At 42.6% G+C, this 24785-nt stretch overlaps 2 protein-coding genes and 1 long non-coding RNA gene across 8 annotated transcripts in view; 1 reads left to right on the forward strand and 2 right to left on the reverse strand.

The window, feature by feature from the left end:
• Positions 1-179: 179 nt before the first annotated feature.
• PDCD2L (programmed cell death 2 like) lies at positions 180-12073 on the reverse strand. Of its 5 annotated transcripts, XM_039502805.1 has the most exons (8): positions 12021-12049; positions 10494-10524; positions 7327-7490; positions 7113-7182; positions 6166-6563; positions 4961-5074; positions 3816-3967; positions 180-1692 (listed from the first exon to the last, which is right to left on the reverse strand). In XM_039502805.1, the coding sequence occupies exons 3-8, from the start codon at positions 7467-7469 to the stop codon at positions 1562-1564; spliced, it is 1008 nt and encodes a 335-aa protein (XP_039358739.1). In that variant the 5' UTR covers positions 7470-7490; positions 10494-10524; positions 12021-12049; the 3' UTR covers positions 180-1561. The 5 variants fall into 5 exon arrangements, with proteins under 5 accessions (XP_039358739.1, XP_039358740.1, XP_039358742.1 ...); XM_039502806.1 differs by lacking the exon at positions 10494-10524 and having other exon boundaries at positions 12021-12073; XM_039502808.1 differs by lacking the exons at positions 10494-10524; positions 12021-12049 and adding an exon at positions 8511-8787 and having other exon boundaries at positions 6349-6563.
• Positions 8214-24785, forward strand: part of LOC120384311 — an 18341-nt gene continuing 1769 nt past the window's right edge. The window contains exon 1 of the long non-coding RNA XR_005588746.1: positions 8214-8283. This is a non-coding gene — a long non-coding RNA (uncharacterized LOC120384311). The remainder of the gene's footprint in view (positions 8284-24785) is intronic.
• The window catches only part of LOC120384309 (fatty acyl-CoA hydrolase precursor, medium chain-like), a 24187-nt gene continuing 11543 nt past the window's right edge, over positions 12142-24785 (reverse strand). The window contains exons 7-14 of one of the 2 annotated variants that reach the window (XM_039502802.1): positions 24171-24275; positions 20023-20073; positions 17579-17716; positions 17402-17482; positions 14987-15134; positions 14137-14268; positions 12984-13056; positions 12142-12482 (exon numbers count right to left, since the gene is read on the reverse strand). In XM_039502802.1, coding sequence (XP_039358736.1) covers positions 12305-12482; positions 12984-13056; positions 14137-14268; positions 14987-15134; positions 17402-17482; positions 17579-17716; positions 20023-20073; positions 24171-24275 — 906 coding nt within the window. In that variant the 3' untranslated portion in view covers positions 12142-12304. The remainder of the gene's footprint in view (positions 12483-12983; positions 13057-14136; positions 14269-14986; positions 15135-17401; positions 17483-17578; positions 17717-20022; positions 20074-24170; positions 24276-24785) is intronic. The other variant, XM_039502803.1, reaches the window with a different exon arrangement.

The raw sequence follows: 24785 nt of genomic DNA on the forward strand, positions 1-24785 counted from the left end.
TCTGCAAGCTGGGATCCAGTGACTGTAGTCCTGTCCTCCCCCCCGAAAATTGTGTCTTCACTGCAAAAACACAGATTGGGGAGGATTGCTATGTGCTGTGAAAACCGCCTTATTTGAAGTGTAGGCAGAGGGGGTTCTAGGGCTTTTTAATCTCATCTGCCTGAGGTTTACTCCATCTGTGTTAAAAAATATTTTCATTTGGAATCATAGCTTAGCAATGCTTATCTACAAAGGAATAATGTTTTAGCATGTATTAGCCTTATCAGTGAAGCTAAACGGTGCCTTTATGGGCTAAATACAAACACAACATGTGCTGTCTGTACTAAACTTTTAAAAGGTATTAAGGGTTTAGCTAACATTTAAGAAAAAAAAACACCTTTCATCATAGGACTTACCCACATGCACAGTTGCACTGTTTTTACTTACACTGTGATAAACTAATGCAAAAGGCTCTGAATTCAATTTAAACCAGGCTTGCTGTAGTTTAGTTTAAGTGGATTAAGAACAGGGTTAAGCAAAACCCATCAAACTAAAATAAAGGTGTTCGCACAGGGATTTAACTAAACCCATGCACATTTGTATACAGCCAATGCCCTAGCTTAGAGAAGCACTTATATCACAGAATCTAGGATGTATCCATCCTCACAGAATCAGGAACAAATGGAATAATCCCTAGCACTGCATCCTAAAGCCAGCCTCCTTATGTGTGTTAAAGCAAAAATAGGTAAAACGAGATTGAAAAAGGATTAGAAACGCCTTATATGAGAGGTAGTTTTAAACCCTTCTTCATATCACAGAAGCTTCCCATACAAAAATGTATATGTGTAAATGGAATGGGACTCAAACTTCTTATATCCCTGTTTTCACGATCAACCCTGTACCTAACCACTACTGTGCTCCTTGTTAATGTTTCTTAACAAAGCTCCCTGCAAGGAGAGGTCATGCACTTAGAACTCAGTGTTAGAATCACAGCAGAAATTCATAAATAGACCCTCATCATCCCTAGTGCAGTAGTCATAGTAAGAATGCATTTTCTTAGATCACAAACTCCATATTCACTTAATGCCAATTGAAGATAAAGAAATGCAATTGAAATGCCTGTATTTTATATTTAATCTGACTGGTATATAGAACCTTACAGAGGGGGTCAACTTTTCCTGCTGAACAGTTGCAGAACTCTAGAATGCTGCCTAGCTAACAAACCAAACAAAACAAAGCTAGAGCAAGTGCAATAAGAACAACCTCCCTCCTTTCCCCTTCCATCCCTGACAGTTTCAAAGTAGTCAGAGTTACTAGCTAGAATATGTACTACTAAATCACTATACAAAATTGTGTACATAAGCAAAAGTAGCAAATCTTGTACATGTACCAAGTTTTATGAAAGTGTATTAATATTCATTTCCCAGCACAGCAGTTTTGGAGTTTGCTTTGCAAGAATTACTAAAAACCCACACTACCATGTGTCTTCAAAATGTCATATTTTCATTAGGTGACATTTTGCTGCACAATTACCTTCATTTTACTCAAATAAGAACTTTATTTGTTCAAGAAAATAAATGTTTTATTTAAATAATTGCTGATCTGGATCTTCTTGTATAAAAATAAATTCCTCGAAGGGGTTCTGACGATTAGCTGGCCAACAGCTTCTTTCACACGTGTAAACTATAACTGTTCCAAATTCCACTGATAGATCTGAAAAAAGTAATATTTAAGAGTTTACATATAGTGTATTAGTGGTTAACATATTAAAAGGCAGCTGTTTATAACTGCATTCACAAAAATGTATAAGCAACATGCAACAAATAGCTATTTACATACCTAACTGGCCATTTGTTGTGTGCAGTTCTAAAAATATAGCCCTTTCTCCACAGGTAATTAAAATATCTATTTAGAGTGGAGCAGATAGGTAGACTGGTACAATTTTAAACAACTGTGGGATGCTAATTAGTGTCCCAATCTGACAAACACTTATGCACATGCTCCACTAAGCATGTGAGAAGTCCTAATGACTTAATTATAAGTCTTGTAAGCACATGATGGGGGTAAGAGGGCACTGGTAGTAGCTAGGCCAATGGACTACTCACATGCCTAAAGGTAAGCAAATCGGTAAGTGTTTACGAGATATTGGGCTTAACTGAGTGCTAAGGTTCCATCTAAACTTAGAAGTTCTTTGATATTATTAAAAGAAACAAATAATCTAAAACTCATATTCACTTCATTCATTCAGGATTTCAAATACTAATGACAGGCTGAGAGATATTAATAATTCAGTATCTAAAGGAAAGTTGGACCCCAGAAGCCCAAGAAGCTTTGGTTAAAATTGATTTATGTTTAAGGAAAAACTATATGGTTTTGGTTATACCTGTTTGTCATCTATGCTGCAGAAATGTTCCATTGCTTCATAAAACTTAATTTGAATGTTAATCATTCTGTGATACATATATAATTACAAAGTATCTCTCCTATCAGATGCCTCTAAAATGTAATTATTTTCTAATATGAGAATATACATTATCCACCTCATGTACAAAACAGCATACAGTAATTTAGAAATGAGATTTTTCTGTCAGTTACACAAAATTACTGTAATAGTTATAAAATTCAGATGGAAGTGTGATTTTTTTTTTAAATTGTCAATCCTTTGAAATGAAATTCACAAAAGAACTTTAAGCAGGCCTTGAGCATACTATCTTAAAATTTACTACAATTTAAAAAAAAAAAAAAAGACAGTGGGTCAAATTCTGTTCTCTCACATTTGTATCAACCACTATGGCATCAGTGAGGTTGAATGGGTATAAATACAAAGAATATCGTTCAGTATATATTTGGAAAATCACAATCCAATTTGTCTGGAACATCTTTACCATAATCCACAGTGTAGAAGGTTGGTTTCAATGAAGCCTAAATGATCAGTGTTATGAACTACATTTTGATATAAATCATGGTTTTGTTTAGTAACTAAACTCTACTCACCTCAAATACTGTTAACTTTTAGGGCTTGTCTACACTTGCTGTGCTGCTGTAGAGTTTAGTGAAGATGCTACCTATGCTGACGGAAGTGTTTCTCCTGTCAGTGTAGGTACTCTACCTCCTTGAGAAGCAGTAGCTATATCGGTGGGAGAAGCCCTCCCAGGGACAGAGCACAGTATACTCTGGGAGTCTGGTTAGCATAACTGTTGCTCTGGGGTGTGGATTTTCCACACCTTGGAGTGACATACTTATACCAACACAAGTTAGTAGTGTAGACTAGGGTTTAATCTCCTAAGTAAACATTGAGTACTTTTGTCACTTCAAGGTTTTAAAGAAAACCTACTGAGATTTTTAAACAAACAAAATAAAGCTGCTTGTATGTGGCTGCAGTCTTGTTCGTGATGAAACAGAATTTTAACATTTATTCAGTTCTCAAGTCTTTCAGTTTAGACTACTATTACACGTTAATTACTATACAGGGACCAGGAGTTTTCTAGACTTCTCTTATTGGAAAGGCACTAAGGAAAATATGAGGCTTTGATCAAACAGTCCCAGTAAATAGGAACAAACAGGAATGGGAATGCTGCTTCTCATTAAAAGGAAATTGAACAGCTAAAACTGAACAGTGAGTCTTGTACAAGATGCTGTCCTCACAAGATCCCAGAAGCATTGAGTACAACCTAACAGAAGGCTACCTCCAATATTAGTTGGCTTAATGGTATTAAAAATAGTTATTTCATTCACTGTGTATATTTTGCAAGAAGCAGTCTAAACTCCAGGCCACTATAATCATAAATCAACCAGAAGATTGACTAGTATTCAGTTAAAGCAACAAAAGATTTAACCTGTATCAACACTCTTCAGCATGCTGACCAGTGCTGGCATAAGTTGAAATTCAAAGACTCTGTTACTTCCACAGCTGTTGCAGACTGGAACCATTTTATTAATGTTGGATGAAGGATGTGTTATAAATAAAGGCTGGCCACCCCAGGAGTATCTAGAGAAGAAAAAGACCCCTTATTTACATTTTTTGCAACGAAATCTCATTGACAAAGACACATGACAATGTCACATTAGTACTTGGGATTCTAAAGCTCAGAAGCTGCTTGCCATACAAATAGGCAAAGATTCTGATTCCTGCTGATGACCTAAGTTTTAGAAGTATTCATCCATTATTCACAAAGGTTAAAAGTGGGGGAAAGACTTAGAGGGTCATACGAGAGAGCTGGATGTGATAAACAATGCAGCTTCCCAATATTTAAAAGAAAGAAGCCATTGACTGATGCCTAAAAGATGTGCAGTACCCTCAACTCTCCCTAAATGCAGTCATGCAATTTCAGTTCATTGGGAACAGAGGACTCTTAACATCTTGCAATACTGTGGTCCATTACAGTAAAGCTCATTTCTGGTACAACAGATCTCATCTCCCAAGAGGCCAAGAACCATTGTTAAAAGGTAGCTTCTGCTTCAGTGCAACATGTGGGATACTGTTCTGCACCTCTGAGAAGCACAGCACAGAAATTATAGTCCAAAAGGTAATGAAACTAAGGTGCGCCTCTCCATTTCTGGGCTGCTCTGGGGCCTGGGATGGAATTACAACAGCTGATTATCAACTGCCTATGGACAGCACTGCTGCTCAGGATCTCCCATGATCTGTGTACTAAAGTTTCCACCACAAGCCCTGTTGCTCACGCGCATTCACTCTCACACTCTCTCTGTCCTCCCTGGACCAAATCCAGGGCTCTTTGCTCCTCCAACCATTTTTACTGACATAAAGGGATCAGAACAGGGGTGAGAATCTCACCTGTTCTGAACATGGTTTGTTTTTGTCATCTATGCTGTATCCCACACTTAACAACTCTTACAAAATTAAAATAATGTAAAAAACACATTACATTTTCAGTGATGTCAAATCAAAGGCTTGTTCATTCTCTGACACAAACAACTGACATTGCATCCCACCAAAAACATGTCTAGATTATCAAAATACCTTAGAATTTGTTCATGACAGGCAGAAATTCTCTTCATAAATTTATGGAACACATGGTCCCTATTTTTGACTTCACTCTTTTCATACTTCTCATTGTCACCTTCACCTACAAAACTAGACAAATAAGGGGGAAATGTTGCCAGTAAGGTACACAGTACAGTATACATATTCAAATATAAGTATGGTTACTCTGAGGGAAAAAACAACACACTTTTGAAGTTTCTTGTTATATTACCCACAATGAAATGACACCTGTTTCTTAAATTAGAGGCAACTCTTTAATAAAGTGTAATTGATCAGTTTGGTCCTGATTCATAGATATTCACTGGCTCACAATCATTAAAGTTATTTCTAACTAACCTGTAATATAATGCATGAAATCAAATCAAACACATATTTGTTTACATCTAGTGTCATTCCCTTCTGTGATCTCTCAAAGCCCTTCCAGTTTTTAATTTTGGTGTTGTTTTTATTTATTCCCAATACAAAATTGTAAGTCCTCTAACATACTCTTTCAAGAAGGTCCTTTCAACTGAACAGGAAAATTACTTCAGAGAAGCATGTACGTACACCTCTACCCCGATATAATGCGGTCCTCGGGAGCCAAAAAATCTTACTGCATTATAGGTGAAACCGCGTTATATCGAACTTGCTTTGATCTGCTGGAGTGCGCAGCTCTCCCCCTGCCCCCTCGGAGCACTGCTTTACCGCGTTATATTATATCGGAGTAGAGGTGTATATCCTGCAAGTGATATCATCTTTCATACTTAAGTACCAGATTGAGCCCACACTTTTCTGTTGTGGGAGCCTATTTTACATTGTAACAGAGTGGCAATTGTTCCCAGTATAAGTGGTCAACTACACAAGTGTTCTAGCAGCATACAATAACTCTAATGTCCAAAATCTATTTTTCAGACTACCACCTTCATAAATGCTCTATGGGTCCATCTCTCATAGTCATCCAATCCCCCTACTCAAATCCACAGGAAAAGGAAGTTTCAATACTAATCTAGGGAACTACGAGTATACTGGACATAATCCATACATCAAACATAATTAATATATAATTAAGATAGTATAAAATTGACTGATGCTCTAATGTTTTAGACTCTGAATAGTGATTTAATTAATTTGGAAGAGGTCAGCAGACAGGAGTTTATCAAATGGTCTTCATTTAACAGCACAGACTATAAGCCTATTCTCACCTTTCTGACATCAACAGTTCCAAATCAACGCCCTCCCTCTGTTGATATTCCTTTAAAAGTTTGTGTGCATGATCTGTATCAAGGTAGTCAGTGTAGTCTTCCTCATCCACAACACTGATATAGTAGGACTGGAATCTGGGACAAGAGGTAGGCATTACTATCCCATCTCCACATGGAACTGGCCTATGTAAGGAGTCAGAGATATCTGTAGTTTCTGACAGGCTAAGTCCTTGAAACTGGGATGCACACTCTGTGGCTGTGGACAAGGAGGAACTGCTCACTGTGTTTAAGCCAAGTAGGTGACTGGTGGTTTGCACAGGATATTCTGTTTCATCACAAATTCCCCAGTCATCTGCTCCATCACACCAATCCTTTGTTGCAAAGTTATTCTCTTGTTTCTGAGAATAAAAAGAACAATTTTCAAGAGCTGCGTCCCTAAGACATTTCATACATACTTTTATTGACACACATGAAAGAATTAAGTTTCTCAGTTTAATGCTTAATTTAATTTTTCCCCCAATGTTAGATACTGACACTAAAACTGCCCAAAACAAAGAGAAATGTGCAAAACAAGTGTATAACATGCAAAGATTTATCTACGAAATAGAATACATTATAACTTCAGTTTTTAAAAGTTGAATCCTTGTGGGAGGTAGAACAAAGGTAGGACTTACTACAAAATTATGGTTCACCATTTCTGTCAAAACACAAATCTGATTCGTTTATTGCCAAGTCAAATTAATCAATAACTGTACAAACAGACTTCAAGTCTATCAGAATGAAAACCATACATTTTTATTCTCACCCACCCACAGTTTAAAAAAAAAAAAAGAGCTGTAATAGGAAAAATATCCCAGCTGTGAAGAAACTATTCATTTTGTTTGAGGTTCCTAAATATTACACTCTATATATCGCACTTAAAAAGAAATCATACTTGCAAGTTATACCTGCTTTAATTTGCAATCTTGTGTTTCTTTTCCTTGCATCTGCAAATACTGGGAGCGTAACACTTTCCAGCTTTAAAGTGAAATATAAGTGACACATAAGGAAAAACAAGTAATTAATGTGATAAAAGCAAATGAAGATAACAGGATTCATTTTTTGTATTACAGTAGCACCCACCTAGAAGGCTCAGAAGAGAAATGCAAACCATATACATACCTTTCTGATTTTCCCCAGCAGCCTTTCATGGCACAAGCAAATACATTAATGACACGGTGGAATAGTGAGCCTTCAAGGGGGCAATATATCTGCACTATGTGCATCAGTGTGGTACCGCAGATCCCACAAGAAGGATAAGTCATGGTTACCGAAGGGGCACAATTCTAGGAGACACAAAACAGTGGCCTTGATTAAGGATGATTTCAAGAAGCACTGCACAGTGGTATTTAATGCATTGAGACCTGCTAAGGCAGGACATGAGAGGGGGATATCAAATAATGGTGTGGGGTAAGTGAATATGGAAGTGCTATTTATCCCTTCACATAACACATGAACCAAAGGTGACCCAATGAAATTAATAGGCAACAGGTTTAACACAAACATAATGAAGTACTTTTTCACACAACACATAGTCAACCTATGGAACTCATTGTGAGGGGAAGTTGTGAAGGCCAAAAGAATAATTGGTTTTAAAAAATAATTAGATAAGTTCATGTAGAATAGGTCCATCAATGACTATTCGCCAACATGGTCAGGGGCACACCCCCATGCTCTGGGTATCCCTAACTTTCTTGCTGCCAGAAGCTGGGACTAGACAACAGAGGATGGATTGCTCAGTAACTGCCCTACTGTGTTCACTTCCCTCAGAAGCGTCTGGCACTGGCCACTGCGGGAAGCTAAGTTAGGCGGCCCATTGGTCTGAGCCAGCATGGCCTGACTTAACATGGCTATGCAAAAATCCTTCAAATACCAGCCCGTATTCCAGCCGGGCTGGCAGGTGCCAGGCGCAGCTAGGAGAACTGAGCGTGCACAATCGCTGGAGAAAGCGGAGGTCTCCAGCAGCCTTTTGACATCCCTGGCTAAGCTCGTTACACTCACTCGAGGCGCGGCGAGCTCGGGCGGGCGGGCAGAGCCCGGTGCGTGCCCAGGGCTCGCTGGGACTCTCCCCCGGCAGAGGTAAGTGCAGGATCCGGGGGTAAAGCGCCAGCCGCCTTGGCGCCGAGCCGCTGCCCTGCAGGGGGCCCCGCACGCTGGATTTGACCAGCGGTTCGCTTTGCTATTGCGCTACAAAGCGGCACAAACCTCGCACCGCGCTCAGGGCGCCCGCAACGACCCGGGCTGGCCGCGCCGGTGCCCGGCCCGCGAGCCCGCCCTCCCCCGTCGGGCGCCCGGGGCCCCCTTACCGGGGAGCCGCCCAGCGCGCTGGTGGCCCAGGACGGGGGCTGCAGGCTGTCCCGGCCGGGGTCCGGGATGGCGGCGTCGCGGAGACCCAGCAGCACGCGGGGCTCTGGAGCGCAGCGGGCAGAGGCGGCCATGCCGGCCTGAGGGGGGGAAACCCTGGGCCCGCCCACGTGACTACGGCAGCCGAGAGGGGACAAATGCAGGCAGGGGAACTTTCCTCCCCGGCGTCAGAGCGCCGGGCTGGGGCTTGTGGGGCGGGCGAAGGGCGCGTGCCCCACGCGGCTGGGGCAGTAACGCTGGGGGCGGGGGCTGTGCGCCCATTGAATTCACGGGCGGGGAGGGGCTGGGCTGCCGATGGGGCCGCGCCCCACCGCGTGGGCTGTACCCCCGGCGCTGCCTGGGCCGGGCTGCCCAATGAGCGTCCCCTCGCCGTCTGCAGGCGCTGGGGGGCTGAGCGCGGCCACCGCGCCCGCTCGGCCCTTGCGCTGACATTTGCTCCCGCATTTTCAGATACAAGTGAGATGTTAGTCCAAGACCCTCAGAGCAGAGCGGGGCAATTCTTATACCACAGGGGAAAAGGCCTCAGGGCAAAAACGTTGCCGCGGTGTCAGTCCCAAGCTATTGGTGGTGGGGTGAGATAATGGGGTTGTCGGGTTGTCAGCTTTGTGATTACAGAAAACCGAACACCGTTGCCCTGCCCTGTACATTCTGTGAGGCCCCTCACCCTTTCTCACTCCATCCCCCACCCCCGCCTACACGCTCTGGGCTGGGGCAGGAGTTTGGGGTGTGGGAGGGAGTGCGGGCTCTGGGGTGGGGGGTTGAGGTGCAGGAGCGGGCTCTGGGCTATAGCCAAGGGGTTTGGAGTATGGGAGGGGGCTCAGGGCTGGGTTATGGGACTGGGGTGCAGACTCCAGGAGGGGGTGTGGGAGGGGCAGAGAGTTGGGGTGTGGGAGAGGGTTTGGGCAGTGCTTACCTTTGCTTTCCCCCAACCCCTGGCTCTGCCCCTGCAGTTCCCATTGGCCGTGGTTCCTGGCCAATGGGAGCTGCAGAGCCGGCACTCAGGGTGGTGCCTGCACTGTGGGAAGGGGCAGCATGCGAAGCCACCCAGGCCACCCCTGTGCTTAGGAGCCAGCGGGACATGCCAGCCACTTTCAGGAGCCCTTTCAGTATCCATTTTCAACTGAGCGTGCCAGTCAAAAACCGGATGCCTGACAACCCCATGAGGGATTAGTTGGTCCAGTAAAAGATATTACCTCACTCACTTTGTTTCTCAGTGCAAAAAAAAAAAAAAAAAAGACACTGCATCAACAAAGAGCCCCAAAGAAATCTGATATGACTAATGCAACTAAATTTTACATTGGTGTAGGCACTTAACAGTAAAAAGACCTCAAGATTATCTCACACTTTAATGTGCTTTATTTTTCCCCCATATTATCTTTTTTCATATAATCTCAGAATTTCCCATTGTCTAGGGTTCATTAAGGCGATAGAATAAGAAATTCAAAAATTGAGGGGTTAACAGTTGTGTATATAACATTTATAGGAAAAGGGGCTAAAGAATAAAAAAGTGATTATAGGTATTCAATGTATTTATAAATGATCTGGAGAAAGGGGTAAACAGTGAGGTGGCTAATTTGCAGGTGATACAAAATTACTCAAAATAGTTAAGTCCAAAGTACACTGTGAAGAGTTACAAAGGAATCTCACAAAACTGGGTAATGGGGCAACAAAATGGCCGATAAGTGCAAAATAATGCACATTGGAAAACATAATCCCAATTATACATACAAAATGATGGGGTCTAAATTAGCTGTTACCCATCAAGAAAGAGATCTTGGAGTCATTGTGGATAGTTCTCTGAAAACATCTGCTTAATGTGCAGCAGCAGTCAAGAAAGCTGACAATATTAGGATCCATTAGGAAAGGGAGCAGTAATAAAACAGAAGATATCATAATGGCATTATATAAAGTGATGGTATACTCACACCTTGAATACCGCAGGCTGTTCTGGTCACCCTATCTCAAAAAAGATAGATTAGAATTGGAAAAGATACAGAGAAGGGCTACAAAATTGATTATGGGGTATGGAACAGCTGCCATATAATGGGAGATTAAACACTATTAATCTTGTGACTGTTCATCTCAAAAAAGAGAAGACTAAGGGAAAATATGATAGATGTCTGTAAAATCATGAATGGTGTGGAGAAAGTGAACAGGGAACTGCTATTTACCCCTTCACGTAACATAAGAACCAGGGGTCACCTAATGAAATTAATAGCAGGTTGAAAACATACGGGAAGTACTTTTTCACACAACACATAGTCAACCTGTGGAACTCATTGCCAGGGAATGTTGTGAAGGCCAAAACTGTAACTTGGTTCAAAAGAAGAATTAGGTGAGTTCATGGAGAATAGGTCCATGAATGGCTATTAGCAGGGATGCAACCCCATGCTCTGGGTGTCCTAAGCCACTGAGTGCCAGAAGCTGGAATTGGATGACAGACTAGATCATTCAGTAATTGCCCTGTTGCGTTAATTCCCTCTGAAGCATCTGGCATTGACCACTGTTGAAAGACAGGACACTGGGGTAGACGGACAATGGGGCTATCTGATGGTCTTAGATGTCTGGATTTGAGGCATGATCCTGTAAGGCGCTGAGCACCTGCAAATATTTTCATTCTAAGGACCTGGAGAGCACTCAGCACCTTAAATTGAACTTGCATTAAAATCAATAGCAAAACTCATAACTTCTGTGGGAGCAGGTGCGAGGCCTATGAGTGACTAATGTCTCTTGAGAGAGAAAATAAAGGGGGAATAAAGGACAACACTGCTACTCACCATCTGCAATGTGTTACATGTACCATATATTATCATGATACTGTATTGGAACTTATTTGTTGTAGAATTTTTTGACAGTGACGTACCAAACTCTACCACAGTGTTGTACTACAACTCTAGTCAGTGTTATTTTGTGAGCAAACACCACTAACTCTGTTTAAGACTGAGTGGTCAGCCTGTTTTCTGCCTGGTTTGCAACACAGCAGCTCAGTTCCTCCTGGGACTCAGTTTTGCTCAGGTTCTTCTCTAATGCCTCATACATAAAACTAAACTACATTATAATGAATTACAAAATGAATATTAAATGCCTCCCATTCAGATGAAGTAATCTTGTGTCATAGGTTTATAGAGATCACCTTGATTCAAACTCCTTGAATCAAACAGAGGGATTCCCTTTCCCCCCTCCTCTTCCCCTGAGATTCCAAACAAGGGAAGAAATCAATCAGGTTCTAAAAAGAAAAGATTTTATTAAAAGAAAGAAAGTAATACTATCTCTGTAACACCAGGATGAAAAATATTACAGGGTCTAACTTATAAACCTAGAGGGACTCCCCCCTCCCCTTCTCAGAATAATCAAAAGTAACAGCAAACAGAAATAAAGATATTTCTCCAGCAAACACACATTTGCAAATACAGAAATTAATTATAAGACTAATCCGCCTTTCTAATACTCACTATACTGAATAGAAGAGAATACTTCAGGAAGCTTGGAGAGCCTGGATATACATCTGGCCCCTCTGAGATCCAAAGAGAGAACAACCCCCAAACAAAGAACACAAAGACTTCCCTCCACAGAGATTTGAAATTATCTTGTCCCTTGATTGGTCGTCTGGTCAGGTGTCCATCAGGTTACTGAGCTTGTTAACCCTTTACAGGTAAAAGAGACCTTAACCCTTATCTGTTTATGACATCTTGTTTTATTTCACTGTACTAAAAGCAACCCATATGCTTCTCAGACTTCATAACTCTTCCTGCTTTCTCTTTCCTTCAGCCATCTTTTTAGGCAGAATCTTTGTCCAGAACTTCACTCGGTTCTCTTTTAATTTCTTTGCTGCTTTCTGCTTTATGTCTATTATAAGGTATTGTTCATCCACATTATATGCTGGCCATGTCACCAAACCTTCACCATTAGGATTTCTAGAAAAAAAAATACAGTGAAGAAACATCTTGCCACTTTTCTATCATTGCGACGAAAACTGCACAACACAGTGTTTGTTCATTAATTGTCAAGAGTCAGAGTCCTTGGGGACGGGGAAGGACACAGCGGTGGTTAATTCAAGCTTTGCTCACAACCCCACAATCTCTGGATGTTTCTGCTAAAATGATCTGTTATTAGCAGTGAAACAGATAATGTTGACATTTAAATTTTCTTCATTAGGCTTCAGCTCTAATGGTTCATTATACGAGTGTGATAGCTCAAGCCCTTGGACCTAATTTTTCTGTTTATCTGCAGGTTCATTACGATGGCCCTGCAGTAAATCACATTTGGCATGTTTTCTTTGGAATTGGAAACTAGTTTGTTTTGAAATGAAATCTTAAACTCTGCAGAAATATGGGGCCCACCAGAAAAGTGCTGGCATAGTGTTTTCAGTAGCAATGACAAAATCCGTCCCCTAATGAATGTATTATAAGTCTCACCCTTTTCGAGCAAAATTAGCCCAGTATTTCATAATTGTTTTGCTGAGTTTACCCTCTTCTTCTGTAGCATCACCTGCAGGCAAGATATGAAATATAATGTCAGCACAAAGATTATACTAATATAGGTGCACTCAGAATTGATTCCAAAGTATCTATAGATCACTACTATAAGACAGGAAACAAAGATCACCTTTATATTTTTACAGCAGTGAGCCTGCAAACAGGGCTCAACTAATAATAATGTCACAGTTACTGGGCAAACTGCACCTCTGACCCTTTCCTGGTTCTCTGCCCAGGTCTCAGGCCTTTAGCTGTCACCTGCTAAGGGGGAATCATGCAATTCTCAAACTCTAAGATCAGATCCTCGGTAGCAGTCCCCTGGTACTAATTATGATCGCTTCAGCAGGTCTAATATAGGATCGGACTCTACAGTCCTGTTCCTGCAGGGGCAATTACAGTGGTAATCAATTACCAACCAGGTTCCTTAAAAAAACAAAGTATCATTAGAACAAAAAGCATTTTGGAGAAAACATACTTTAAAAACAATAAAACGGACTATATGCATATCTAAGTTTACAAGGTACCAAACTGCTTTTCACACTAGGACCCTGGTAGGACTAGTTCTTTCAGCAGAGCCTAACTCTACGTAAGCTTGTTTCCTTGTCAGAGCTCACTCCTGAATTTACAGCACAGTTTTTATCATCTTTCAAAGGAATCAAGTCACCTTTGAACTGTTTATAGCCCTTTGATCTGGTAACTTTCAGCTCTGGCAAAACCAGGTTTTCAATTTGTTTTGAGACTGAACAGAGTCCTAGAAGCTAACAACTTGCCCCGTTGTCTTTCAAGTATGTGCTTGGGTGTTCTTATTTGGGAAGCCATTGTGCTGCCTTCATCCACAGATTGACCCCTATAAATTTGAGCATTATAGGCTTATAGTTAACATTCCACAACCCCCAATATAAATTTGATCAATGCAGCCATACAGAAAATTCCAATAACCCAATATACAATAATTTCACCTCACTGACCCAGACACATACAGTGTTCATACAACTGTTACATTTCAGTATTCACAACATTATTAGACACCAGTTCCACGTGTCACAATAATGATGCTTTAATAAGAATTCTTTAGCAAGCATGGAGACATCACCGGCTAAGAAGGGCTTTCCAAAAACATAGCCAATTTCATCGCCGTGATCCGCTTTTACGAAGCCTGGTCTAACACCTTCATATGAACTTGATCGATGATGAAAATCATAAACGTAGACGGGGTTGCCCGAATCTAATAGAAAACAAAGTTAAGAAGAATTCCAGTAGTAAAAATATAGTCCACACAGAACAATACATTTTAATCAAGAGCTACTTTGATAAGATGCTGGCAAAATGATAGCCATTTTATTGATTATTTATTTGATTATTAATACTAACTGGAATTCAGATGCAAACATACATTACCAAAGATTAATGGACAATAGTCATCTGCAGCACAATGAGCCCCCAGAGAGTCATAGAGCTGGTGCCAATAGAAAAAGTTCAGAAGTTCATCTGATACTAAACTATGCACTTGATTGTCCCTTAGGACAACATGAAGAGCAGGAACATGAAGAGTATTCACTTCCATGGGCTTTTACTCTGTCATACCTATTGCAGGAGGTATGTGCCTGCTCCTTCCCTGCAAACAAGAATGGGGCTCAACCCCCTAAACCTGCAGCTCTAGCTTTCCTGTAAGGGACCATTTCTTCTACCGTGTGTTCAGCTCTCCTGGATTTCATGGTAACATGGTTTTTTCAGGAGCCATGAAAGACAGAGCCATGGTCATGCATTTTTCTAAATAAAGTTTTATGACAGCAGGAGATTGGGGCTGAAAAGCTGTTGAGATGATCCATTACAGACACAGGAATATAGACAGGAACCTACTTCCTGGTCAGGCTTTGAACAAGAATATTGGTAGGATGGAATTTAACCTTTTAAAAAAAATATGTACTTAACTGGTAACTTACCTCTGTGATATCTAGCTGTTTGAATGGATGGCAAAACAAAGATTACATCTCCCATCAATTCAAAAAGCCTATCTCGTAGCTGGGTAGGCTCCTCTATATTGCTTAGATATTCATCAGTTAATAGATAAGTGAACTCAGCAGGAACATGCTAGAATGAACAATAAAGATACTTGTTATAATGATGATATTTATTGGAAACAACTGCAACATTTAGCAAGCTTCATTATCCCTAGAACCCTTCAGCAGTCATAGACTTTAAGGTCACAATGCAGGCCACAGAATCTCACCCACTCACTCCTGTAACAAACCCCTGATCTATGTCTGAGTTATTGAAGTCCTCAAATCATGGCTTAAAGACCTCAAGGTGCAGAGAGTCCTCCAGCAAGAGACCCGTGCCCCACGCTGCAGAGGAAGGCGAAAAACCTCCAGGGCCTCTGCCAATCTGCCCTGCAGGAAAATTCCTTCCCGACCCCAAATATGGCGATCAGCTAAACCCTGAGCATGTGGGCAAGACTCACCAGCCAGCACCCAGGAAAGAATTCTCTGCAGTAACTCAGATCCCACCCTATCTAACATCTCATCATAGACCACTGGCCATATTTACCTGCTAATAATCAAAGATCAATTGCCAAATTAATTGCCAAAATTAGGCTATCCCATCATACCATCCCCTCCATAACCTTATCAAGCTTAGTCTTGAAGCCAGATTTTTTTTTTGCCTCCACTACTCCCCTTGGAAGGCTGCTCCAGAACTTCACTCCTCTAATGGTTAGAAACCTTCATCTAATTTCAAGTCTAAACTTCCTAGTGTCCAGTTTATATCCATTTGTTCTTGTCACTAGCTAATCCTATGTACACTGGACCACGTTACCTCCTTCCATAGAAAATCCCACATCATGGGGGGGTCTGGGAAGTACTCAAAACTCTGAGTTAGAAATTGTGAGGTTGCCAACTCATGCTATCTTTGGAAGGAAGAGGTTTGCAGGAGGGGGCAGAGACCTCTATATTAACATCCACACAAGTGTTATCAATCAGTAATGCTGATGAACAAACAGAAGTAGTGACATTAGCTCTAGTAAAAAGAACAGGAATACTTGTGGCACCTTAGAGACTAACAAATATTTTTGAGCATAAGCTTTCGCAGGCTACAGCTCACTTCATCGGATGCATAGAATGGAACATATAGTAAGGAGATATATATACACATACAGAGAACATGAAAAGGTGGGAGTTGCCCTACCAACTCTAAGAGGCTAATTAATTAAGATGAGCAATTATAAAAAAAATTGTGCTCCTGTCTCTCTCCTCTTCCTCCCTGGCTGCAACACAGGCCTAAGAAGAGGGAAAGTGGATAAAGAACCCACAGAAGCTACAGAAGGAGAAGAAGTGTGCTGAGCAGCTGGGGGTGGATGTAGGGAGGGGGAGGGAAGTAAGTAAATTAACGGCTGGGCTGGGGGATGGGTACCTGTGGGGCTGGGGTGGGGCGGACCACAGAATTAATTAATTAGAAGAGTGAGATTTGGAGAGAAGCTGGAAGTTCTGTGCCATTGGGCAGCAGCGAGAGCTCTGTCAGAAGGGGCTAGAATCACCTCACTGTATGCATTTGGGAGAGTTGGCAACATGGTATCTGCCACACACACTGGGAACTTCAAAAAACTAAAGACAGACCAAAAATTACTATGTTCTCTTTAAAACAATCTGATGATTTTGGGCTGATCCCATGATTTTTGAACTTTTGATGTTCATGATACTCAATAGGGACCTATTCCCCTCCACATGGGAATAACCTATACAGGTGAGCAGAAATTTCATGAGTTTCCACAGATTTCTCCCACTGGGGAAGGGAACCAAGGTTTACTCCCTCTTCTTTCTGTCAGAGGCCAAGAATTTGAAACCCCCAAATCTCTGATGGATGTAGGTGGACCTCAGAGATAAACTGGAGTTATACTCCCTCTTCAAGTCCCTCACCTCTGCGCTGCTGCCTGGCCCTCCCAACTCCCTGCAGCCCCATGACAATGCAATACCTGCAGGAGCCATGCTGCGCATCGAACCCCTGTTAAAGAATGGGACTCCACCTCCTGCAGGAGGAGGGGCGGGGGAAGAAAAGCATAGGTTATAGCAGATTTTGTGGGATGTCTAATCTCAAGAGGGAGCAGGATTGTGCGTCACTTCCCCTTCTGTCTGTTTGGCACATTTCAGTCAGCAGTATGTCTCCCTCTGTTCAGAAGTTTTAGCTCCGAATGAATTCTCTCCCTTCCCCCATGATATACACCTCTTCCCAAGATGAAAGTCCTAGCCCAGCAATAAAGCAGTATTGTGTAAAATATTCTTGCACACTGTATTGAAAGTTGGGGAGGGAGATCTCACCTAGGACTATACCCATCATATGTGAATTAATTTGAAATAGTCTCTTACTGTAAAGAACTCTGAGGCCAGTAGCAGTGAAGTTACTGTTTCTTTGTCCAACCCTTCAGTGAAAGCAGGATATTTGAACATCTGCACAGTAAAAAGAACATGACATTGCCCATGAATTCCTATATTTCAAAAGAGTTAACAGACTGGGCTATAACTAAAGCTATTACAATCACTTACATTAGGAATTATCCATCCAAATTCCTGCTTATTTACTCCTATTATATATGGGACTGCATTGATTGCTTTTTCAGCCAGTAGCTCCTCAGGGCTCTTAGGAAAAAATACACCATCCAAAACTGCAGAGATGAATAGGGACTGCAGAAGGAAAAAAATTCCTTTGTTATTTATAAGTTACTTTTGCCTGTAGAAGATATTTCAAGATTCCCACTGCAGACCTCAACCACGGCTAAACAAGTGCCCAGGTGAGCTCATGTGTTATTAGTGAAAGTGTAAGATGAATACACATTTCAAGTCATGTTCCGAGTTTCTCCTGCAGATTTTCTATCTGGCTTAACAATGTGTGTTCTGCCCTTTGTATGTCAAATGCTCTTGGCACATAGATAAGTCAGTCAAATTCCATCCTTGCTTAGACCATTACAACCCTGCTGGGTAGGGTGCTCATATTTCCCTATGCTGAATATGGGACACCTGGTAAAATGACTTGTATTCAAGCGAGTTCAACGACAATCAATCAGAACTATCAGTACAAACATTCAAATTAACGTCAAGTTGACTGAGCCTCCATTAAAAAGAAACACTGCGTAGTTGGATTCTTTTTATTTGCCTTCTTATCTTTAAGCCATTAGGGTTCACACAGGGAGGGGTGACACACACACACCCCTACCCCCCCCACACACACACACAGAGGGAGAGGTGACACACACACACTCCCGTACACCTCTCTCACACAGCAGGGGTGATCGACCAACCGACCAGACCCTCCCTGCCTGGTGCTCTCCGCCCTCCATGCCTGGCTGGGCCTCCAGGATGGGCCTCCAGGAGACTCCTCTCCTGGTACCTGGCACTGTGTCTTCCCGAGGCAACATGCTGAGGGGGCACACATGGTCACATCCCACCCCCCCCTGATTTCTGCCAGCACTTACACCAGAACGTGGCCAGCAGCAGCTTTTTGGCACTGTGCAGGAGGGAAGGGACAGGAGCTGCTTCCAGCCGCAGGGAAGGAGGAGTGGGGGGAAGGGGTGACCTGGCATGTCTTTGCATAGTTAATCTCTTCGGCACTCCCCCCGCCCTGTCCCCCCCCCACCCCCCCGGCTGGAAGCAGCTTGTCCCTTTCTGCCTGCACAGCGTAAAAAGGTAGCTAACACTGCCAGACTGCTGCTGGCCACTGACATAACCCAGGTGCCTCCTGGCTCCCTGGCTACAGTGCAGGCAGGAATGGGTTAAGCCCTAAAGATACATTGTGCACCAGGGCCTAAGGAACCTGACTGCAGGGACTTCAGCGAACCTGGCCATAGAGGTGGCTCAGCAGGGGAGGGTGCCTAGGGGATGGAGCAGTCCCACACTCCCTGGAGGCAGGACCCAGAGCTGGGGTGTGAAGAGGATGCTAAGCCCATGTCCCGGGGGCTGCCTTGGAGCCTGCAGGTGTTCTGACCAGTGGCTGGTTCTCCGCACAGGGCTGGGAGTGGGATGCATCCCACCGGGAGGGATATGGAGGAGCAGCGGGACTGGGTGGGGCGAAGGGGCAAAGCAGGGAGAGGACAGCAAGAGGGGGAGCACGTAAAGGGCTGATGGATGGGCAACGCATAACTGGCTGCTACCTGGTGCCTTCCTGCACTCACCAGCCACTGCAGTGCGCAGCCAGAGACGGCCGGAAATGGGTCGGGGGGCAGAGCCCTGCTGGCTGAGAGTCTGCATGCAGCAGGGACTGCGCTGATGGACCAGCCGAGGGAGCGCACTGCATCTTTGCACCAGCCTTGCACACCCACCCCCATCATCGGCCACTGGACCTGTCCCCAATCACTGCTGGTAGGCGGGCGACTGGCAAGTAGGGATTTGGCCAGCAGCAGGACCCACCAGTAGTGATGCAGGGGAGATAGAAAATATGGGACAATTTGTCCTTTTTTAAGAAAAAGTTGGGACACCTGCAGGAGGGCTTAAAAACAGGACTGTCCCTTTAAAAACAGGACAGCTGGTCACCCCACTACTGGGCATGCTTATGTGTAAGTAAGGGCAGAATTAACTTATGTTGGGGCATTGGAAAACAGTTCAGTAAGCTAATGTGGTAAACCATGTAAGTGGGGCAATAAACTGCAATTCTGCAGAAAACAAAAATGTCAGATGTTCTATACTTTGTGCAGTTTTGATTAATCCTTAGTAAGATCCCCAAATATGCGTTGCTTACTTCCTGCACGCCAGTCCCAGTGGATACATTTGGCTGATGACCATGGTGGCACTGGGAGCTGTGAAAAAATGGGCCATTTTCCTCTTGGACATTTTCTCATTTGCTTGAATTCTCAAGCCTGCATTTTTTGTGTTTGTTCTCCTTGGGAAATTGTGAGTTTTGGTACATTCTTGCTGTGATTCCATCTCCCTCTTGAAAATGGGTTCGTGACAGAACACAAACAGTTCAAAGCCCAAACAGGAAATGAAAAATGTGTCACCTTTTCAGAGTCTCCAGATGATGCAGCATTTAACTTTAGTGTTGAGAATTCCTGCAAAAGGCAAGGAAGAGAAGAAAAGGATGAGTTGTGTGATGGTTGCCACTTTTTCTAATGTTACAGCATGCATTTTGTTTATTTTATTTCAGTAAAAGTTGCAGTCTCATTGCAGACACGAGCTACAGTGTCACCAATCATCTTCACCATTTCCACCTGTCTTTTCCCTATGTCTGCGTCTGCTTAACAACAAGCAGGGTTACCTTAGGACAGGGGTTGGCAGCCTTTCAGGAGTGATGTGCCGAGTCTTCATTTATTCACTCTAATTTAAGGTTTCATGTGCATTTAATACATTTTAATGTTTTTAGAAGGTCTCTTTCTATAAGTCTATAACATATAACTAAACTATTATATGTAAAGTAAATTCTTCTTCTTCTTCTTCCTCTTATTCACTCCCAGTGGAGCATAAGGCGTCAACCATTCTCCTCCATTCATTTCGTTCTTGAGCGAGGCAGCAAATTTCATCCCACTTCATTCCCATGCCTTTCATTTCCTCTTCAATGGTCCTTCGCCACGTCCCCAATGGTCTGCCTCTCCTCCTTCTTCCTTGTGGTGTCCATCGTAGGGTAATATGAGGGTGTCTATCAGCACCCATTCTCAACACATGCCCCAACCATCTCCATCTTCATTGTTTGGCTTCATCCACTATGTTGTTAATGCCCGTTAATCGGCTCACTTCAACATTGGTGATACGCTGCGGCCAGTGTATGTTAAGAATTCGCCTAAGACACCTTCCTTCAAAACCCCGAAGCCGACTTTCTATCTTCTTGTTGGTCCTCCATGTTTCCGCCGCATAAAGCAACACAGAGTGGACGTTCGACCTGTAGATCTTACCTTGGTTTTCATTTGCAAGATGACCGACCTCCAAATGTTCTGAAGTCTATAGAATGCAGTTGCTGCAAGACCGATTCTGGTAGATATCTCCTTCTGAATATTACTATCAGCCGATATGTAACTACCAAGATATTTAAAATCGTTCACCTTCTCCAGTTCTACGTCACATACTACTGTCTTCGTCGAGCTGGCTGTTTTTACTTTCATTGTTTTGCTCTTACCGGCGTGGATATTAAGTCCCACGCACCTTGCTGCTCTACCTACTCTATCAGTCTTCTCTTGAAGGTCCATCTGAGAGCTTGAAATCAGGGCGATGTCATCCACAAAGTCACAATCTTCAATATGACCAGAGGGTCTCCATGCGATCCCTCTTGGCCTATCTTTGGTGGCTTTCCGCATCACCCAGTCTATAACCACAAGAAATAGGATGGGTGAAATAACACATCCTTGTCTAACTCCCGTTCTCACATGGAACCACTCGCTCCGCTGTCCTTCATGGCGAACACAACACTTATTATCGGCATACATATCTTTGAGGATGTTAATAACTTTCGGAGGGAATCCATATGTTTTTAGGATATTCCAGAGAGATGGATGGTGGACGCTATCAAATACCTTCTCGAAATCAAGGTAGTTAATGAACAGTGGTGAGTTCCATTCAAGGGATTGTTCCATTATCATACGTAATACAAATATCTGATTAACGCATCCTCTCCCACTCCTAAATCCTGTTTGTTCTTCCCTCAGGATCTCTTCTACTGCTTGTCTTATTCTCTGGAACAGGACTCTGCAGAAAACCTTCCCGAGCACTGATAACAGGTTTATACCTCTCCAATTATCACACAAAGACAAATCACCCTTCTTTGGTAATTTCACAATGATACATTTCTTCCATGCTTCAGGTACTTTCTCTTCTTCCCATGCCTTGTTGAATAGCTCCTCTAGAATCCCGGCACTCATATTCAGGTCGGCTTTTAGCATTTCTGCGGTTATTCTATCTTCGCCTGGTGCCCTATTTTCTTTTGTCTGTCTAATGGCCTCTTCTATCTCTCACTCTGTGATAGGCTCTTGTTCTACCTCCATCTGAAAACTCGTTTCCTCTATTTCAACTACCTCTTCAGGATTTGGTCTATTTAGAGTCTCTCTAAAATGCTCTGCCCATCGATTAATTTGTTCTTTCTCTTCTATCAATATTCTCCCATCCTTTCCTCTAACCGCTGTTGAGCTATTGCTGAACCCTCCTGTCAAAGTCCTCGTGATTCTATACACAGTTCTTGTGTCGCCCCGCACAGCTGCTGACTGTGCCTCTCTTGACAGACTGGTAATATAATCCCTTTTATCTTTTCGAACACTTCTCTTCACAGCCTTGTTTTTCTCCCTGTATTCTTCATTCGCAGCTTTCTGTTGTTCACCACTTCCAGTCAGCATACGTAATTTTGCTATCTTCCTCTCCTCAATGAGTTTGTATGTATGATCTGAAATCCATACTTTCCGCTCTCTTCTCTTATAGCCAAGCACTGTCTTGCTGGCCTCCGCATATACCTTCTCAACGTTGTCACAAATAGTGTTTATATTACCAGTTCGCAAATCATTTAGAAGTTGAAACTTTTTCGAGAGCTCCAGTATGAACTGTGCCTTTACCGACGGTTCTTTCAACTTCCTTGAGTCGGTAAATACTGTTGAGTATTTAATAAAAATTGAGTAAAGTAAATACTGTTTTTAAAATGTTTAAGAAGCTTCATTTAAAATTCAAATAAAATGCTTAGCCCCCTGGACCAGTGGCCAGCGGGGGCTAAGCGGTCAGTGTGAGTGCCACTGGAAATCAGCTCGCGTGCGCCTTCAGCACGCATGCCATAGGTTGCCTACCCCTGCTCTAGGAACTTAGGAACTGCCAAAGAAGAATAGATCAGTGGTCCCTCTTCTGACCTTCTGTGAGAATTCAATACATTAGAGGAAAGTGCAATACATGAGAGGAAGGTGAATATCACTAATAAAGCATCCTATGCAATTATGCTACGTTATGTGGGAGGTGGCAGTTCAGTCCTGATCAGCTGAAGAATAAGGATAGGCAGGCCTCGACGTTTTTATATTTTTCATTCTAATTTCAGATGCTACTCTTACTATACTCTAAGTAGGGGCTAGTCGTTTAGCATCACAAATTATATAAAAAAATAGCGTGGTCATGGTAAAACAAAATCTAAGGTCATGAATGTAGAGAAAAATGCCCCGGTCATGTTATTTATAGCCAAATGGTCTTTGTTTTGCAATACAATTTTTTAAAGCCATGCAGTAACATTTAACTGATAGCTAGGATTGGGGTTTTTAAAGGAGTCCAACAGTACCCAAGTTTACTAGGAGTTTGACATTGAACTCCCATAGGGTGATTTGAAAATCCCATCCCAAAACTATTTGAAACTGCCATCCCAGTTCCTGCCAGTTCAGTCAAGGAAAGAACCACTCTTTGGACTGCTTCCATGACTGTCTCTACCACAGCTGCAGGGACAATAGTGCTGCCCTGGTGCATCTCACATGTGCCCCATTACAGAAATCGTAGAGTCTGACACCTTTCCCCAGCACAACAACCACTAGAGCTCCCACTTCCCGTGGTAGGCAGGCTTTAACGTGATGACTCCTAAGGTTCTCAGGGAAATGAGGTTAGTTGTTTATTGTCATCTCCACCACATGGCAAAAACCTCAAATGTCAAAAGTTGTGAAAAAATCACAGAGGCCTTGATTCTGACAACAGCCATGACAGAAAATGTACCTTTAGTCAGACAAGTCTAATCTTCATTAGAAGCTTATTAAGATACTGTATTTGGCTCTGTGGTTTAATTAATATGCACCATGTAATAACACTGCTTTTTATCTGTTACATTTGTTACTTTTAATAGCGAGTGCACTCGTGCTCTGGTTATCAGTGAAGGTAAACACAAATGGCCCACTGTCCTCTCTGTCACTCGTCACTTTATAAATGTCTGTCCTATCTCCTTTTACTCATTTTCTTTCCAAGGGCAATAACCCAAGTTATTAGGTATGGTTTATAACAAGGTAGCACTCGGAGACCTCACTCACAGTCAGGGCTCCATTGTGCCAGGCAATGCAAATGCATATGCGTGGTTCCCTGCCCCAAAGCACTTATGATCTAGTGTCATTAATTCCTCCTCTGATGCAAGCAGAAAGGGAAAATAAGCACACTCTTGGACCCAAGGTTGAAATCCTGCTTGGCTGCAGTAAAAGATGAACAGTCACCACACACCTACCATCTTCAGCGTTATTTCCATCATTTCTTCCTCTGTCTTTTTCCTCAGACAATGAACCATTGCAGCAGAGCTGGTTGATTGGCAGCCAGATACCTTAGCAATTTTCTGCAATCAATAAAAAAAAAAGTCACTTTTAGTAGCTCTGTATGGAGAATAACAACAACAATATTTAGCTCTTAGATAGCACTTTATCCCTTCAGTGCGCTGTGTACATGTTAAGTTTTGGGTGGGTCTGGGATTTTTCTTTACTGTAAGAGACAGAGAGCTCAGCTGTACATTCTGGACTTCGTATGTTTCAAATGCTTTTCTAGGGATGATGCTGCAAATAAATCATACAGCTCTGTGCACTTGCTGGTTTAATTTACTTTCTTAGAGCTTTACAAACATTAACTCATCATCACAAAACTCCTCCCAGGTAGGAAGATGGCAAAACAAAGGCACAGAGGTTAAATGACTTGAGCAAGACATGGAGGGTGTGTATCAGAGCCAGGATCACAATGTATAAGTCAGTCGCGTGCTTAGTAAACTACATTAGCTTTTCTCACATTTTGCAGCTAGAGGTCACACTTGTTGCTCAGCAGTGGTGTCAGCTGAGCCAGGGGCAGCGGAGCTATG

Source organism: Mauremys reevesii, linkage group 16, assembly GCF_016161935.1.
Source record: "Mauremys reevesii isolate NIE-2019 linkage group 16, ASM1616193v1, whole genome shotgun sequence".
Lineage (NCBI taxonomy): Eukaryota > Metazoa > Chordata > Testudines > Geoemydidae > Mauremys > Mauremys reevesii.

Bases quoted from the DNA above. Each gene is read 5' to 3' on its own strand.
- PDCD2L (XM_039502804.1), bottom strand. From the start codon at position 8,642: ATGGCCGCCTCTGCCCGCTGCGCTCCAGAGCCCCGCGTGCTGCTGGGT. The intron at 3,968-4,960 runs GTATTTTGATAA...TTTCTTCTCTAG, and splicing joins TGTCATGAACAAATTCTAAG to ATACTCCTGGGGTGGCCAGC. The intron at 1,693-3,815 runs GTTAAATCTTTT...TACTTTTTTCAG, and splicing joins GCTGAAGAGTGTTGATACAG to ATCTATCAGTGGAATTTGGA.